At 38.3% G+C, this 14,414-nt stretch overlaps 1 protein-coding gene across 3 annotated transcripts in view; it reads right to left on the bottom strand.

Moving 5' to 3' along the window:
* LOC114496342 (myb/SANT-like DNA-binding domain-containing protein 3) overlaps nucleotides 1-14,414 on the bottom strand; it is a 122,918-nt gene that overhangs the window by 41,954 nt on the left and 66,550 nt on the right. For all 3 annotated transcript variants that reach the window (XM_036021975.1, XM_036021976.1, XM_036021977.1), the window contains 3 exons: nucleotides 5,980-6,109; nucleotides 2,341-2,367; nucleotides 819-915 (listed from right to left, as the gene is read on the bottom strand). In XM_036021975.1, the coding sequence (XP_035877868.1) occupies nucleotides 819-915; nucleotides 2,341-2,367; nucleotides 5,980-6,109 (254 nt within the window). The remainder of the gene's footprint in view (nucleotides 1-818; nucleotides 916-2,340; nucleotides 2,368-5,979; nucleotides 6,110-14,414) is intronic.

Raw genomic sequence — 14,414 nt, 5'->3', positions numbered from 1 at the left:
TCTCTATAAAATAAGTATTTTAAAATATGCACTAGAGGTAAATTGAAGTAAAGATCCATTTGTTCACTGAGCTCCTGCAGTCAGCATTAAAGCTTTTAGAATCAACCATATAAAAGGCAAGCACCAAGGGAAATGAAAAAAGGTTGAGACTGGTAATAAATAAAGAGAAACCTCATGAAAGGAAGAAACAAACATGACTGCGTGATGATTTATTGTTACTATTCTAGCAAACGACACCGTTTTTTTCCAGGGAGTGAGATGGGAAACTGAGCGGGCAATGCTGCCTAGCTACAACACCCGCCTTCACTGAGGGAAAATAAAGCAATATAATGTCGGTCTGTGCACCTGGGATTTCTATCAATCCATTTTACTTATATGATATTTACTTACTATCATCTAAAATTTTGAAACAGTTTGGGAATGTTTAATACGTGAAAATATATGTAAATTTTTATGTAAAACTTCAAGTTAAGAAGAAACTATGTATTATTGATATTAATTGAAAGTATAATAAGCAGGGTAAATCAGAATAAGAGTATTTCTGATGAATAAAATTAGGCTTTGGTATAAAATATATAAAACTATCAGTGAAAAAAAATAACAGAGGTAAGAACCAAAAAACATTACAAACAGATTGTTGTTCTAAAATATAATACCTACATTGACTTAAGTAACTACAGCATTCTATCAACTTGAGAGAAGTCAGCAGACTAGCCGTAAACAACAACAACAAAAAACAGAAGGCGTACATAAAACATACAGAAGCAGGTTAAATGACACCTTTCTATAACAGAATAAAAATATCTCAAACAACTCACCCAACATTTTCTGCATCTTCATCACACTCGGCTTTGTATTTGCAAGGCCCACACTTGGAGTGCTTCCTGTGAACTTCGGCCCCTGACCCTTCCTCTTCTGTTCAGAAAGAAAAATTAAATTTTCAACCAAGAGTTGGGATCCTTCCCAGATATGCTTCATGTTTCCAACAGCAATTATTCTATTTCTGGGGAAAATGTACCCCAGCTCTTGAAAAACAATTACTTCCAAAATACATCAATGATTGAGTCCAAAAAATGTTGCCAATACTGAGTACAACATATTCTGTGAGGAAAACAAGTGTTGGTGGTAGCAAATTAGTCCCCTAACCTACGCACAAAGCTTCAATCATTTTTTTTTTTAAGCTGAAACTGTCATCCATGAACTCCTTCCTCAGGACATTTCTTCCATTCCCTAGGTGACCTTTAAAATCCCTTCCAAATGTAGGAATCCAATGAACAAAATAAACTAACCAGCAAAACAGAACCAGAGGCATGGAAACAGGGAACAGACTGACAGCTGCCAGAGGGGAGGGAGAAACGGGATAATGGTGGAAGGAAGGGGAAGGGACTAGTCAAAGAACATGTATGGATGACCCATGGACACGGACAACGGTGTGGGGACTGACTGTGGGAGCAGGGGGACGGGTTGGGTGGAGGGGGGCAAAGGGGGAAAAATGGGACAACTCTAACAGAATAACAATAAAAAATTTAAAAAATAAATAAAAATAAAATCCCTACCTGATATGAAATTTTAGGATGCTAGGAAACGTGGAAGCCTGGAGTAAGGTGTTAAATACTGCTGACAGTATCACCACTGAGGTTCTCATTCGTCAGCAAGTTTTCTCTTTCTGCATCCCCATAGTACCTCGAGCATTATTTTGCATACGATGGATACTCATTAAAAATTATACATAGCCTCATTAAACTAAGAGGCAGTCATTCTTAATTCTGAAAATTTAGAATGAACTTCGTTACATGCTATTCCCAAGTATTAGTTTTAGACAACAGAAATAATTCATATAGTTGTAAAAACTAAATTAAAACAAACAGGAAAATTTTAATAGTTTAAACTCTAGATTCCAGCAGGGCTGTTCTTCAAGGCTTCTCTTTGCTGTACACAACTCGTTCTGGATTCTTCAATACCGTACCCTGGGAGTTCCTCATGAGCTACAGTCGCTTGCGGGGATGGTCCTACAGAGAGGGCACTCTGGTGTGTCCTCAGTCTAACAGGAGCTACGTGTCCCCTTCATCTGACAACGAACATTTGGTGAAAAATAGCTGCGTGACACAAAGATGCCAGGAGAAGGGGGACAGAGGGACTGGAGCAATGGCTAAGGGTGGGGTTTCTTTCTGGGATAATGAAAATGCTCTAAAATTGGTAATAATGAATACACAACTCTTGGAATGTACTAAAAGCCATTGAATTGTACACTTTAAATAGGTCGATTGTATGGTATGTGACTTTTAGCTCAATAAAAAGAGAAAGAAAACAAATGCCCGTTACAGGGCACTTGAGACTTACCTCCTTCTCCAGAGCCCGAGCCATTATCTGAGGAAAAAAAAAAAAAAAAAACAGAGTAAAGATGAACACTCTTCCTGGAAATTTCATCTTATCAAATAGGAAGTTTCTTATCAAAAATCAAACTGGGATATCCATTCTCATGTGGCCCTTTTCCAAGGTTTTTTAAAAATATATAATAGTTTATTCTTATATACCTATTTTGTGCTTTTCTCTAAATATAAACTCCTTGGGCACACTAACTTCTATACCTCATGCATCTCTGCAGCCCGTTCAGGAAATATCCAGGTGCCCTGCACAGAGCAAAGACCAATAAATATTCTACAGTAAATGGCTAAATAGAAAATATTTTAATTAACTCTCTTAAAAGGCACAAGAAAAATTTAATTTTGTTAAAGCTTAAGAGAAATAATGAACAAGCTGTTTTTATTAGAAAGGGAGGGAAAGGGCTTTGGGTCTTGCTCCAAAAATCTTAAAGAAATCTGTGCATAAAACCCCAAAGCCAAAAGGTAAGAAAAGCCCCCAGAGTTTAGAAGGGAAAAAAACTTCAGGGTTGGGGTTTTCCTATTACTGATGAAATTAACTTGGAAAACCTAACCAGAAGGAATCTCACCAAGAGGTAAGTGGGAGACTTGTTACTAGCGAAATTAAAGAGCCTCCCTCAAAGTTTCTAGCAAGGAGCCAGCCTAAGACGGAACGAATGTAAAATATTTATTCTATAATCCTAAAAGAACCAACATATGGCACAGAGTGTGTCGAGAAAAAGAGTGGTGCTGTGGTGTCATGAGCACACAGCAGGAAAACTGCAGAGGTGGCAAGTGAGGAACTTGACACTCTAGGCAGCGCTTCGCAGGGGGAGGACACCCTGGAGAACCCACTCCGGTGCTTCCTTCTCACAGTTCTCCGGAGTGGGCGACGACACCCCCAACAGTCCTGCTCCCTCGCCTTCCAGCTCCTCCAGGCGACAGCCAAACTTCAGATGTGGCAGAAACGGGAAGAACTGGAGAATCACTTTAGGTAGTACCCATTGCAAAATCTTTATGGGGTTTCATAAAAAGTCTTCAATTACATTCAATTTTGATTCGTCAGTCATAAAAAAAATTACATTTTCTCTAAAGAAGCAGGAAAAGAAGGAGTGAAAGCAGAAATAAAAGAGAAGGAAGAGGGGAACTCTATTTAAAATTACTTTTATGACCAAAATTGTTTTAGGAAAACATTCCCATTTTCCTCCTGTCCCACACTGATTGGGTACAGATGTGCTAGGCAACATGGTAAATGAATAAAGGAATAAATTAGTAAGACAATCCGAAGGCAGGAGATACTTACTCAACAACCAATTTTTTTCAACCCATGTCCAATTTTTAAAAATACAATCCTAACACCTTCCTTGAGTGTTATTTAAAATTCCCAAATACATGATACATTGTTATAGCTGCAGAACCAGCTCAAACTGGTCTTACGCTGTTTCTAACCAGATACCGAGCTGCTCTTCAGAAACAACAGAACTGTAAGTCATGCATCCGAAGCACGTGCAGGAGAGAATTTTGATCTTCAGTAACATCGAGGACAAAAGTTTCACATGCCGCCCCATCCCCAGACAAAGAGCTGGGACTGGGCAGCAAGCCCCTGCTTAGTATAACATGACTACTCTGATAATGAGGTGGAGTTCTTCTTGTAAACTGTATTTTCACTGTACCCACACCCTCCCCAGCCCACATAACCCCACGCCAGCCCCGGGATTATGATGTGCCTCCCTAGGCAGGGATGCTGCCTTCCAGTTGAGAAAAAACTGATCTGGCTGGAAACAGATATGTCAGACAAATGAAATAAAGTAAGCTATGTACATAGGGATATGCACCAAGTATGAAGAAACTCTGCCAGGAGATGGCATGGAAGGAAGCTTTCACAGAGGAGCAAAGGCTTAAAGCATTAGGAATTTTCAAGTAAACAAAAGAGAAGGTTATTTTTAATGCAGGGAACAGGGTCAATCAAAGACCAAATGCCATGAGCAACACTGACTCACCCAACAGAAAACAAAATTGACAGGGCTAGCACCTCATAGCTGAGCTCATTCAGTCCTCATTTTACTACCCCAAGAGATGATACCCATTTAACAATTTGGGTAATTGGGACTCCGAGTGACTTGTCCAAGGTCATGCAGTAAATAAGAACTAGAGTCTCGGCCCTGGCTGGTGTAGCTCAGTGGACTGAGCACAGGCTTCGAACCAAAATGTTGCAGGTTCAATTCCCAGTCAGGGCACGTGCCTGGGTTGCAGGCCACAGCCCCTAGCAACTGCACATTGATGTTTCTCTCTCTCTCTCTTTCTCCCTTCCTTCCCTCTCTAAAAATAAATAAATACAATATTAAAAAAAAAAAAAGAACTAGAGTCTCTTTAAACACAGGTCTTTTAGACCTAGTGCAGTGTTCTTTCCAATCTTCCACTATGCCTTCTAATGTTTAACACTCACTGTCTATCAAAGTGGTTGGTGTCTTAAACACATACCACTCATAAATAATGCACAGTTAATTGGGGATTGCAAAGAATTCCATATTCCTTCTTAGTCTCTCAATCAAGTCTTTGAAACACTGTGTACTTAGAGAAGTGGGTGAGAACCACACCAAATAACAATCAGTTGGCCTAAGAACACAATTTCACCAACCACCTAGTTATTAAGTGTATGGAAAAGAATGTGGCCCTGCCCAAAAAAAGGTCTGGTCTTTGTCCCCAGCTTCTAGGAGGTCATCTATGTCATACCTGATAGAAATGTCTTGTTTAGGGAGGGTACTGCCCGCACCAGATCTTAGGGTAGGGCAAGCCACACTCAACAGCCTTAGGGTGAAAGACCAAACACGTAACACAATGTGGGGGCATTGAGTCATGCGGTATTAATGAACATGAAGTTTGAGATCAACCACATGGAAAATCGATCGATCATGCTTATGTCATGGAGCCCTAATAAAAACTGTGAACACAGGCCCTGTTATATGTGGGGAAAGAAAGAATTAATACATCATAGAAGAGTAGTCTCCACCTTCCCTGCTAACCTTCATACACGAGTTCAAATTACAATGCCTCGCCTTCATCACTGCCCCCAAGTATGAATGCAAATGAGAAACATTAATTCCTTCCAAAATAAACCACTACCAACTCAAGAAGAAAAGGAGAAGGAAATACAGACAACGAGGGGGAGGTGGGTGATGAGGATGGGCAGGTAAAAAAAAGACAGGAAAAGAGAAGAGCTGGGAAGAGATGCATCCTGGGCACCACTAATGGCTTCCACGGACATACTCCCCACCCCTCCCCCTCAACCAAAAAAAATAAAAATCAACATATTGGGCCCCATATCATTTCCCACCCCAAATCCTACTCCAATAGTCAAACCACAGACAAAAGAAATGCAAAGTCCCCACAAAAGAAGACATTAAGCATTATGAGTGTACAGAGAAGTAACGTAGTTGATACAAGACCACTTGAGGCTGAAAAACAACACAAAATGGGGGGGAAAGAGCCCCCTACTCCCCACACAATCACCACCAATGCAATCAGCACTTCTGGGAATACACCTGTGGCTGCAAACCTCCTTTGGGAAAATGTGGCAGAACCATTTCCAACATTTATTCAGAAGAACATCACAACATACCAGAGTAGCACGGTCCCCTTGCTACTACTGTTATCTCTTTCTGGTGCTTACAAGCAGCTCTTCTGAGAAAGCATTCGTTTTGATATGTGTCTCCATTTGATGCACAGACGGGAATGTAATTTGTATGGCACTGCAAAAGAAACAAAAACAAATTCTCAGAAACATGCATGAATATTCATAGTTTATTTCATATTCACGAATTCATTACCATAGTATTATGACACGCTCCTAACTATAGAATAGTTTATTCTTTTATTTGGTTCAAAAAAAGAAGAACTATACTACTTTCTCTTACCTTTTTTCACATTTATAATGAAAACAACTATTAACTATCCATAGAAATAAGAATAAAAGTCCCTTTCCTATCTACATCATTTTGCTGGCTGTGAAGATCCAGTGAGAGGATTCAAGAGGAGATTCCTGGCAATATTTGTGATGAGCACTAAAAATAAAATGTCTCTATATTATGATCAAATGCACTTATGTAATATGCTACCCAAAGACACAAATGCTATGAGGTCTGTTCTCAGAGACCTTACAATCTTGTTAGAGTGCCATACAAACAGAAAATGTATTATATATGTGTAAGTATATATATAGTAAAGATAGATCATGTACTAAATCAAAAGTGTAGACAGTAAGTATAATATCTAACACCTACCACTGTAAGCTGGAGTATTCAAGAAAAACCTTCTTAGAGAAAGTAAAAATGTGAACTGGGATTTGAAGGATGAGTAGAAATAAGACAGATGAAGAAGAAACCAGACTTAAGAAAAGACACAGGACCTGTATATTTAAAAAACTTCAAAACTTCTATATGTCAAAAATATCATAAACAACTAAAGTTTTAAAATCTGAAGAAAATGATGTTACTATCATTACTAAAAAAAGAGATAACACAAATTAACTTAAAATGGACAAATTGACAGAACGATTACAAATGGTCAATTAATATATAAAACATGCTGACCTTCACTAGTGATCAGTAAAATCAAATGCTACTTTTAGCTTCCTTAAAACTGGCCATTAAACAAAAAACCTTCAATTTGCCAGGCATACCAATATGCCTGTTATGGTCATCTGAACTGCTGCAACCTTATGAGAACATAATTTAACAACACATTTCAAGAGTCTTGAAAAAGGAATGCAGTTTTCGACCCAGAACTACATGTTTAGGGATCTACCTGAAGGAAACTATTACAGACAAAAAATTATTACAGACATGTCAATTATTTTTATTTTTCAATTTTTTATTTTTCAGTCAGTATCAGTCTGTATTAGTTTCAAGTGTACGGCATAGTAGTCAGACAATCACTCACTTTACAAAGTGTCCCCCGATATTTCCTGTATCCACCTGGCACCACACATAGTTGTTACAATACAGCTAACTATATTTCTTATGCTAGACTTTACATTCCTGTGACTAGTTTATAACTATCCTTATTAATCCCTTCACCTTTTCTGCCCAGCCCCTCAACTGCCACCCACTAACAACCATCCATCTCTTCTCTGTATCTGTTTCAGTTTCAAACAAAAACTTATTAATATAAAAACAACCTAAAGCATGTTATATCTGTTCAAGTAATTAATATTACAGTCACTGAGAATTACCTTATAAAAGAATACTGTGTATCAACAGGGGAGTGGGGGGGGGAGGGGGGAAAGGTAACAGAGAATAAATAGCATAGATGGTAGGTAGAAAAGAGACGGGGAGGGTAAGAATAGTGTGGGAAATGGAGAAGCTAAAGAATTTATAAGTATGACACATGGGCATGAACTAAAAGGGGGAATGTGGGTGGGAGAAGGGATGGAGGGGACTGAAGGGGGGAAATGGGACAACTGTAATAGCATAATCAATAAAATATATTTTGCTCTAAAGAAAAAAAAAGAATACTGTGTGACAGGAAAAGATCAATGATGTTAGGTGGAAAGCAGGTTAAATAATGCCACATATATAACTTCTGAGAATTTTGTGCCACAAGGCAGAATGCAAATTTTAAAAGGATATAAATAAAAGTAAAGAAAGGAAGTACATTATACAGATATAATCTTAATTATTCAGAAAAAATAAATATTCATAAAGTAAATCCTAGAAGAAAACATCAATAAATTTTTCATATTACTTGTCATGTTTTTTTGTTTTCATGATTTTCTGAATTTCTCAATTTTTCTCCAGTGAATGTGGTTTACTTTCATCATTTACTGACTCTGTTCTTCATCTTTTTAAATTTCATCTTGATTGTATTTTTTTCCATTACCATTTAGTCCCCTTATACCCTCATCCCCGCCACAATCACCACACTGTTGTCCATGTCCATGAGTCCTTTTCCCTTTTTGCTCAACCCCTCCACCCCCTAACCTCCTGCCCCCCCTTGCTGTCATCCTGCTCTCCATCTATGAGTCTGACCCCATTTACTCTTAAAAAGTGATCAATTTACTTTATGCGCCATAAATATGACATGCTCCCACAAGGTCAAGCACTGATAAAGATAATCTCTAATAAATATTTCAAGTTGACTTGCTATACATTATCAGCAGCCTCCTACATCAACTTTAATTAAAATTAAATTTTTACTTTAGGAAACCTTCCTATATTGCTGGAATTATTCATGGATCACATCCCTTTATTCTCTTCCCCTAAAATGTACACAATAACTTATATAATGTGTGTAGGAGTCAATGTTACTTTGTAATTATACAATGCATACTTAGCAAAAGAGACCATAAACTCCAAGATGTCAAGTGCTAAGTCTATGAACTTTTCTACCAACTCTTTGCTCAACAAATGCTTCAGGACTTTCTAATGGTGTGGACTCAAAAGTACTAACATCACCTCCTAGGCAGAGATGCCTCTGTGAAGGCTTTTTTATTGTTACAATGATAAAGGACATTACTGTAATTTAGCAGACGGATACCGTGGATGGTAGGTATAAGAGGTCTGTCTGGGAAAAGTCCAGCCATTGTTAATATAATGGGAACAGTTTGCACAACATCAATGTGACCTGGCAGCCAAGGAAAGTGGCCTGGGATGAGCATGTGTGAACAATGACAACTTCACTGTACTAGTCAGTGGGGGTGGTAGACTCTGCTGAGTGGGCATATGTGCTGTGTGGCTGTAGCATTCAAAATGACTGAGCAAGTAAAGCAATAAATCTGCATCAAAGTTTGCGTTAAGCTTGAACATTCCTCTGTGGAAACTATTCAGATGATTCAGAAGGCCACAGCTATGGGCAACTGGTGATTGATTGGCAGCTTCATCATGACAACACATCCACTCATGTATCACATTTCCTGCAGAGTTTTTGTCAAAACATCAAATCACCCAGGTGACTCAGCCCTGCTACAGCCCAGATTGGGTGCCCTGCAAGTTCTGGCTTTTCCCAAAACTAAAATCACCTTTGAAAGGGAAGAGATTTCAGACTGTTGATGAGATTCAGGAAAATACGATGGGGCAGCTGATAGGGATTGGGAGAACTGTGTGAGGTCCCAAAGTGCCTACTTTGAAGGGGACTGAGTTGTCATTGTCCCATGTACAGTGTTTCTTGTATCTTGTATCTTCTTCAATAAATGCCTCTATCTTTCATGTTACATGGCTGGATACCGTATGAACAGACCTCATATATAGTACAGAGGAAAGACAGTTCCCCCCAACAAAGACATACATGCATACATACCATACAATTTCTGAATGCTTCTCCAGCCATTCACATGGGAACTATGGTAAGACTTACCATGTAGAAATGAGGCTGCTCTGTTATAACTTGTCCTAATACTAGCTTTTATTCTAGCACCCACCATACCTCTACATTTTTGTTTTCAAATATTTCTGGTATAAAAATGCTCTAATCTTTATTAAATCCAAACACGTATTATAAGGAGTTTTAAGTGTCTGACTACTGTATTGTCTTCTAGCGTAATCATGCCCAAGCATTTACATTTTGAATAATTTATAGTAAGATAATTATTTTACTACGAATATTTTTACTTCTCCTTTACATTGTAATTATACATTATATTGATTTCTTTAATTATGCATTTATGTAGGTTACTTTACCTACAGATTTCATTAAAAAACAGTAAAGAAACAGAATACAAATTATTGGTTATAAAAAAAGGGTCATTAAGGCTGATCAGGCTGAGAATCTGTAAGGTAATAACAAACATTTGTTCCAGAGTTTCTATCTAGTAAACACTGGCTACAACTTTAAATGTCCTATCTAACTTAAGTATCATAAAAATCCTGTGAAGCACGTGACTTGGTACTTAGGGCTAGCACTCTGAAATAAATGCTGGGTTCAAATCCTGGGTCCACCATCCGTGTGTCTACAGGCTAGCACTGGTGCCATTTTCCCCATCGGTCAGGTCCTACTTATAAATAATATAGTATTCTCTAATAAAGTTGTTATGAAGACTAAGAGAAATTCATCTTTAGCATTTATATCTAGCCATAATCAATCCTCAAAAAACATTAGCTGGTTCCGGGATTGATTGCTGTGATCATTTGTGAGACTTAAGCAGGCCCAAATACCTACTTAATAAGTGGAAGACCTTGATTTCTCCCAACTGACGTACTCTAACCACTACACACTCCAGTTTTGTGTCACCTGGTGGCAGTGACAGAGGGCTTAGCGTAGTCTAGGCAATGTCCCTCAAATTCAGCCTAACAAGCACAGACCTACAAGCGAGCACGGGACGGGAGAAGCAGACCTGCTAATCCCTGGCCAGTGTGTTTCCAAGGGTCTCTCTTAGGAATCTCTCCTCATGCTATGAGCAAAGTAAGGGATTTGGGCAATTTTAACTGGCAACTCCTGACTTAGGCAGAGACTCTCACCTGAGGTCTGCCCCTCTATACTTCCTCGCTTGCTGGGGGAAAGAATGCTCCACTACACCTTCTCTTTGGCAGATAGAAAGTGATTGGGAGTACTTTAGGAAGGTACAGCACTATACAATTCTGGAGTCACATCTATTCAAGCATTTAATGTGTACCTACTGTGCTGTGTATCAGGAATGGTGCTGAATACAATCAATAAGAAAAAAATAAGGCTGTCATGGTTAATTTAATGTATCGATTTGACTGGGCCCCAAGGTACCCAAATTAAACATTATTTCTGGATGTGCCTATACGGTTGTTGCTGGATGAGATCAGCATTTGAATCAGAAAAGTAAGTGCCCTCCCCAGTGTAGGTGGGATCGGCCAACACACTAAGGGACTGAACAGAACGAAATAAGTGGAAGAAGAGAGAATCCCCTCCCCACCTGAGTGCTGAAGGGGGAGCACGGGAACCCTGCAGGCTCTCGGGCCTTCAGACTGACTGACTTACGTCACCAGCTCACCTGACCCTCGGACATCCAGTCTTAGACCGGATCAAAGAGGAAGAAGGAAAACAAAAAAACATCGTGAGCACTCCTCTTTGTATATTAACCAAGTTTTAATGGAAAGATGCAATACCGATCATCTTTCTTTGTACAACATTAATAAAAGTAGCTTTGTTTACATAATGTGGCAAGATAAAATAATTCTTATTCATAGACTAAAAAAAGTTTTAGACTTTATTTAAAATCCTGTTATTATTCATTAAAATGTATTAAAATTATATCTCTGGAAGCTTTTATTAACACTGAAAGCATGCTGAATCATAACAAAGTTTTTTAAATGAGTTGAAAGATATTGCTAAAGCATCCTCCTATGTTTAATGGGCTTGTGAGGTCATTGTTCTTAACCTGGGAAGAACCTAAGCCTAACTTGAGCAGATTTATAAGCTTTTAAGAAGGCAGAACCGTCAAAGGCAGGTTTGCTCAGCGGCAGGATCAAACCACGCTGTAAGCCCTTAGGCTGTTTGCTCCTGCAAGACAAGGAACTGGACTTGAAACATCTTTATATCCTCAGCACCTAGCCTAGCATGTAGCACAAATTAAGCACTGGATAAATGTGTACTGATCTCAGCTCCTAACTTTTATTTCCCTCTCCTGCTTTGCTACAAGGTAAGAATGCAAGGGATTCAGACAGATCATGAGAGGATTTTCCGGCTATTTGAGCATGTTTAAAAGGTCAAAATACAGTTTATTTATAATCTTAAAGAGATGCAGGGAAAAGATTTTCAGAGAAAGAAAATCAGGATCATAAAGACAAAGATAAGCAGGATGTTACATTTAAAACTGTATCAAAAAAGTGAAAATAAGCCCTGAAAACCAAAAGGTTGATGGTTCAATTCCCAGTCAGGGCACATGCCTGGGTTGCAGGTTAGGTCCCTAGCTGAGGCATGTGCAAGAGGCAACCAATTGATGTTTCTCTCTCACATGAATGTCTCTCTCCCTTTCTTTCTCCCTCTCTTCCCCTCTCTCTAGAATCAATAAAAAGAAAAAAATTAATGAAAATGACACTAGGATAACTTCTTAAAATACAGAAGTCTTTTTCTGTAATCCATATAAACTAAAAAGGAACTATCTCTAAGTAAATACTATTAAGTGATTTAGTACTTTGAGGAGAAATTAAATACATATATGTATAAGACACAGAATATTTCTAGAAGGAAATACAAGAAGTAACAGATATTGCCTCTGAGAAGAACAACTGGTATTCTGAAATGAAGGAAGACATTTTTCATTATATTTTTATATATTGTTCAAGTTGTTTACTACAAGCATATATTACTCTTTAAAAATATCAAAACAGTACCTACATCAGATTCTCACAAGACTTCCATAGAGTCTTCCCACATATATTATATATAACATATTTAGACAAGTAATGAATATAAATTGCCCAGCACAGTAAACAATACACAAGCACTCAAACAATGCGCTGCATCTTGTGTGTGCACACACACGCACACATACACACGCCTTCACAAATCACCGTGAGGGAAAAAACACCACCAAAAATAGACAGTGAATGTGAGATAGTCACAAAATAAATATATGGAACCTTTTTAATATCCCTGGTAATCAAGCACAAATTGAAAATGTTTTTTTGCCTTTAAAATTTATAAACTTTGAAAGGATTTCAAAGTCTACTCCCCACAAGCTGAGGAGAAATACTCGGTCTAATGGAGTTCTGTTGGTGAGAGTGTTCATCTGCATGGGAGCATCCTACTGGCCCAACAATTCCACATCAAACACTTCAGTCTTGGGAACCCATGAGATGGGTGGAAGAGGGGAACAGTTCCAGTCTTCCTGGTGCGGGGCACCTAACACGCTAATAAAAAAAAAAAACCTCCAATCCTTCTGGGCTGCAGCACCAGAGGACAGAATTTAGGGCAACCAGGCCCACTGGAAAGTGAGAAAGAAAATACCCGAAAAGAGAATCAGAGGGGAGTCACAGCTTCCGTGTACAAACTCTGGTTGGCTTCTTCTGAATCACTCCTGGGGCTTATTCCAAGTAGCCCGGCAAAAGCTTAAAATAAATGAACATTCTTGTGTTGCTGCCATAATAGGGATGACAGAGTTTCCTGTTGAGTTCAGCCAACTATTTCAAAAATAACAATAGTCTTCAGAGTAACAGAAGAGAATTCAAAGCTCTAAAACACGTCATTCACAATATATAGGGTAAATAGAAAGTTACTCTACTACAAAAAAAAAGAACAGCACAATCTATTCTAAAATGAAAAGACCATCCGCAAAGATGATTTCTGAGATGTCTCAGATGTTAAAATTAGCAAAGATTTTAAAGCAACAATAATATTTGTACTCACAGAAATTATGTCTGCAATGAATGAAAAGACAGAAAATCCCAATGGATGAATAGAAACTATTTTAAATATTAAATATTTTAACTACTAAAAGTACTTTAATAGAAACTAAATTTTAGAAATAAAATATCTGAAATTAAAAACTCATGGAATGAGAAGAATGGATATGACAGAAGAATGAATACGACAGAAGAAAGGATTTGTGAACCTGGAGATAGGTCAATAAAAATCATCTAGTGTAAAAGAACAGAAAGAAGTAAAAGTTTACGAGAGCTTAGGATATACACTATGAACACCAATACCTTCTTTTAAGGAATGAAGCCCATTTCAGTTACCATCTCTTTTAAGAGGGTTTAGGGGAGGAGGCAGGACAGCCGGACACACAACACACTGGCCAGATTATTGCATGAATAACCATGGAGAGGTGAGCCCAAGATGAGCTAAGCCATGTCAAAAGTGGCTGTTGTGAATAAATGTGGATTGTTAAGTCTCTTTTGACCACGAAGAACCTCTCTGACTGGAGAATCAGTTTATACCCAGTCTCTGTTTCTGTTAATGAAAATAAACTACATGATAGTTTATAGTTTTCAGAGAGGTTTTATATGCAGGCTCTCTTTCTGATTTTGACTCTCATTACAACATCCTAAGGGGAAATTTGCCTTCTCTTTTCAGATGGAGCATACAGAAACCTGCTTGAGGTGACAGTTTCTGCAAATACTGACTTTCCCATGCTTTCATCCCTGACTG

Source organism: Phyllostomus discolor, chromosome 3 (genome assembly GCF_004126475.2).
Source record: "Phyllostomus discolor isolate MPI-MPIP mPhyDis1 chromosome 3, mPhyDis1.pri.v3, whole genome shotgun sequence".
In the NCBI taxonomy this organism is placed as follows: domain Eukaryota; kingdom Metazoa; phylum Chordata; class Mammalia; order Chiroptera; family Phyllostomidae; genus Phyllostomus; species Phyllostomus discolor.
This window is presented reverse-complemented; position numbering and strand designations above follow the sequence as displayed.